We start from the raw sequence: 3667 nt of genomic DNA, 5'->3' as shown, positions 1-3667 counted from the left end.
AGCTTGAGGTTCAGGTTTTGCCAGGGAGAATCAGCAGTGGTGGGCAGCTGAACGACCCCTCTTAGCAGAAGAAGAAGAAGAGATTGGATTTATATCCCGCCCTTCACTTGGAGTCTCAGAGCGGCTTACAAACTCCTTTCCCTTCCCCTCCCCACAACAGACACCCTGTGAGGTGGGTGGGGCTGAGAGAGCTCTGACACAAACTGCTCTTTCAGGAACAGCTGTGCCAGAGCTTGTGACTGACCCAAGGTCACATCAGCAGGGACAAGTGGAGGAGTGGGGAATCAAACCCGGTTCTCCCAGATTAGAGTCCGCACACTTAACCACTACACCAAACTGGCTCTTACACACTGATTGTCCTCTGCAATAAAAGGAAAGGAACAGGGTGAGGAACACAACGTTTCCTTGCATTATGTGGCTCAGCCCGGAGACGCCAGCCCTACCAGCCTTGTCTGTGTGTTTCTCTTCGAAGGACATTCCCATCCCGACCTTAAAAGCCTACGCCGAAGCGCTGAAGAGCAACACCTATGTGAAAAAGTTCAGCATAGTTGGAACCAGAAGCAACGACCCCGTCGCTTATGTAAGTGAGACAGATTACCCAGACTAATCTTCTCAGGGCGGCTTTCAGCGGATTGGTTTCCTTAAAAGACGAACTGCAGGAGGAAGAGGGTGCCAAAGTATGATTCTAGCATGGAGCAGCCTTCCCACAACCCGACTGGAAACGATATTTAGGCAGCAGTCCTGCAAACGCCCCGCTAAACGCAAAGTCCAATTGTGATCGGGGCAGCTTCCTTCCGACTAAACACACTTTGGATCTGACTGTCCATTTTTTTTTTTGCGTTTAAGCTTTGGTGTGGTTGCGGTTGGAAAGAGAAGCAGGGAGTGGAAAGGAATACCGGAGGCCTATCCTGCGCTTAACGCACCTTCCCCAGTGAGGGCACAAGCGGGCACAAGTCACTCTGTTCAGATAAAAAGATCCTCGATGTTTTATATGGCTGAATTAGCATGTTTTGAATGTGGGTTCTCTGCAGAAGTCTGCAGGCCCAAATTGGCATATTGAGCTGGGGAGGGGCCGTGGCTCAGAGGAAGAGCTTCTGCGTTGTATGCAGAAGGTCCCAGGTTCAATGCCTGGCATCTGCAGTTAGGAGGAGTAGGCAGCTGTTGAGGCGAAAGACCCCTCTGCTCGGGATCCTGGGGAGCCGCTGCCAGGCTAAGTAGACACTAGTGACCTTAGTGCTGAGGTTGGCTTCTGGTAAAGCTGGCATGGGGTAGCTATACCCTGGGTTGGATCCTACATTTGCCGTGGACAGGAGGGACTTCTGTCCACAGAAGCATGGCTTGTCCCTCCTGCTGCAGCTCAGAATGTTCCCAGGATCTTGTTCCTGGGGGAGGAGAACCCCCCCCCCAGGAATAGCTTTGAAAAGAGTTAGGGTTGCCAAGTCTATTTACCTTGGCGGCGGGGGAGCCTCGCCGGGCTCCGGGAGCTGTCAGTGGACCGGAAGTGACACCGGGCTCCGGGAGCTGTCCCGGGCTCCGAGAGCTGTCGGCGGGCTGGAAGTGACGTGCGACGTCGACACGTTGAGGGCGTGGCCCCGATCGTCGGAGGGAAAACCATAGAGTTTTCCCTCTGACAATCGGGCCAACCCCCCCAACGTGATCGATGTGGTTGCGTCACCTCTGGTGACGCAGCCATGCTGCACTTCGGGGGGCAGAGTTCCCGCCGGGGCCCGATTCCGCGGCGGTGGAAATCGGGCCTCCAAAGCAGGGGTTTACCCGCTCCCCGCCCCCACTTGGCAGCCCTAAAGAGTAGTAGGTAGGTCTGCCACAGGAGGAGGAATTGGCAAAGCCCCCCCCGCCCTGCACATGCAGAAATTTTAGGCAAGATTAAGTCTCATATGCCTAGTTTGCATCTCAAGGCATGTTGACCATGCCTGACATGGCTGAAACAGGGGGAAAAACATTTCCCAGTCAGTGATGTACATCGTGGGCCCAAAAGTAAGTGAGAAGCCAGTTGTCTGTCATGTGGCCCCTCCCACACGCGATGAAGAGCACATGACCACTTACCTGTGCGTGATTAGCAACTGAGGATAGAAACCCACGCCAGTGGTTGGCTCTGCAGCACGTTTCCTGCTTTGTATGCGCAGGGTACCTGGTTTGAGACTAGTGGCGGAAAGTGGCATCAAGTCACAGCTGACCTACGGCAACCCCATAGGGTTTTCAAGGCAAGAGATGAACAGAGGTGGATTGCCATTGTCTTCCTCTGCATGGTGACCCTGGGCTTCCTTGGTGGTCTCCCATCCAAATACTAGTCAGTGCTGGCCAACCCTGCTTAGCGTCCAAGATCTGATGAGCCTGAGCTAGCCTGGGCCATCCGAGTTGGGGCTCAAGGGGAGGTGGGCTTGGCACCTCTGAAAGTTCCGCCAGGGTTTGTTTATCCAGTTCCAATTCTGGATATACGCTATCCAGTTCCAATTCTGGATATACGTTTATCCAGTTCCAATTCTGGTGACGGATATACGCTAAATGCTGAATTGGACCTTAGCTGTTTTTTGTAAGGTTTTGTGCTTGTATTTCTGTGCAGCATAATGTTCTCTCTAATGTAAGATCATGTTGGTTTTCTATTGGCGTTTTTTTCCTTTTGATAAGTATTTTTGAAAATGGGTGTAAAGCAATGGTTTTCTCGTGTGTAAAATTATGGTGGTTTCTTAAATGGTTTTGTCCCTTTAAGATACAGGTCTGGCAAACAGCTGGCTGTCAGCAATTATGGGCTTTAGATATGTATAAGTAAATAGGAAGAGTGAATTTACATTACACACTAATGGATTTAATGAGTGTCACTATGAGATTCTACTAGAGAGTTTGTCAAATGGATTAATATTGTAAGTACGTTATATAACAGTCAGTTTTTTGTACAGACTTGTGTTATTCTCTTGCTAACACTAATAATAGAGTTATATTTTTGTAATCAAATATAGGTATTTCAACGCTACCCACTTTGATAAAGTTATACACGAAACGAGACATAATATGCATGGCTCGTTGGTGTTGATGGCGTTTGAATTGCTTCCAGTAAACTGAATATAGGAAAAAAGAAATTTCTAGTCTTTGGAGACTTTTTTGACATAATACATCGATGTTGTTATTATGGCTATCATTTCTTTAAGAACATCAGTAAAGATACCCAGTATGTCTCTCCTTTTTATTTCACGCCCTTCTTCTGACGACAGGCACTAGCGGAAATGCTGAAAGTCAACAGCGTCTTGACGAGCTTGAATGTGGAATCTAACTTCATTTCTGGATCGGGAATCCTGGCTCTCATAGGAGGGCTCCAGAACAACAAGACGCTGATTGAGCTCAAAATCGACAACCAGGTAACATAAAAATCCATGTTGGCTCTCTTGCACACGCACAAGAAAGGAAAAACAAAACAAGAAAAGCATCCTTGCCTGTGTTAAAAAGAAAGACCCTGTCCTAAAAAATCTAAGTGTTTCACGGGAAGGATTTTAATGAGTGGCATATATCTTCCCAGCTGTGTGCTGCCACTCAAAGAAAGGATGAAGGGATCCTTTGAGCGAAAACAAGTGTAATGCAGAAGGTAAGTACAGAGTTCATTCCTGAGCTTGCTTCAGAGCTAAAATGGCAGATGAGCGTTCCAGCCAATTGGTCA

General features: G+C 48.7%; 1 protein-coding gene across 1 annotated transcript; it reads left to right on the top strand.

Moving 5' to 3' along the window:
- Positions 1 to 412: 412 nt before the first annotated feature.
- LOC107124953 (tropomodulin-1-like) lies at positions 413 to 3371 on the top strand (the record flags this gene model as incomplete). Its single annotated transcript, XM_015428437.1, has 2 exons — positions 413 to 580; positions 3228 to 3371. Coding segments are annotated over exons 1-2 (312 nt in total), but the record flags the coding sequence as incomplete, so codon positions are not given.
- Positions 3372 to 3667: the final 296 nt, after the last annotated feature.

This window comes from Gekko japonicus, unplaced genomic scaffold (genome assembly GCF_001447785.1).
Source record: "Gekko japonicus isolate JY-2015 unplaced genomic scaffold, Gekko_japonicus_V1.1 scaffold11031, whole genome shotgun sequence".
Classification (NCBI taxonomy): domain Eukaryota; kingdom Metazoa; phylum Chordata; class Lepidosauria; order Squamata; family Gekkonidae; genus Gekko; species Gekko japonicus.
This window is presented reverse-complemented; position numbering and strand designations above follow the sequence as displayed.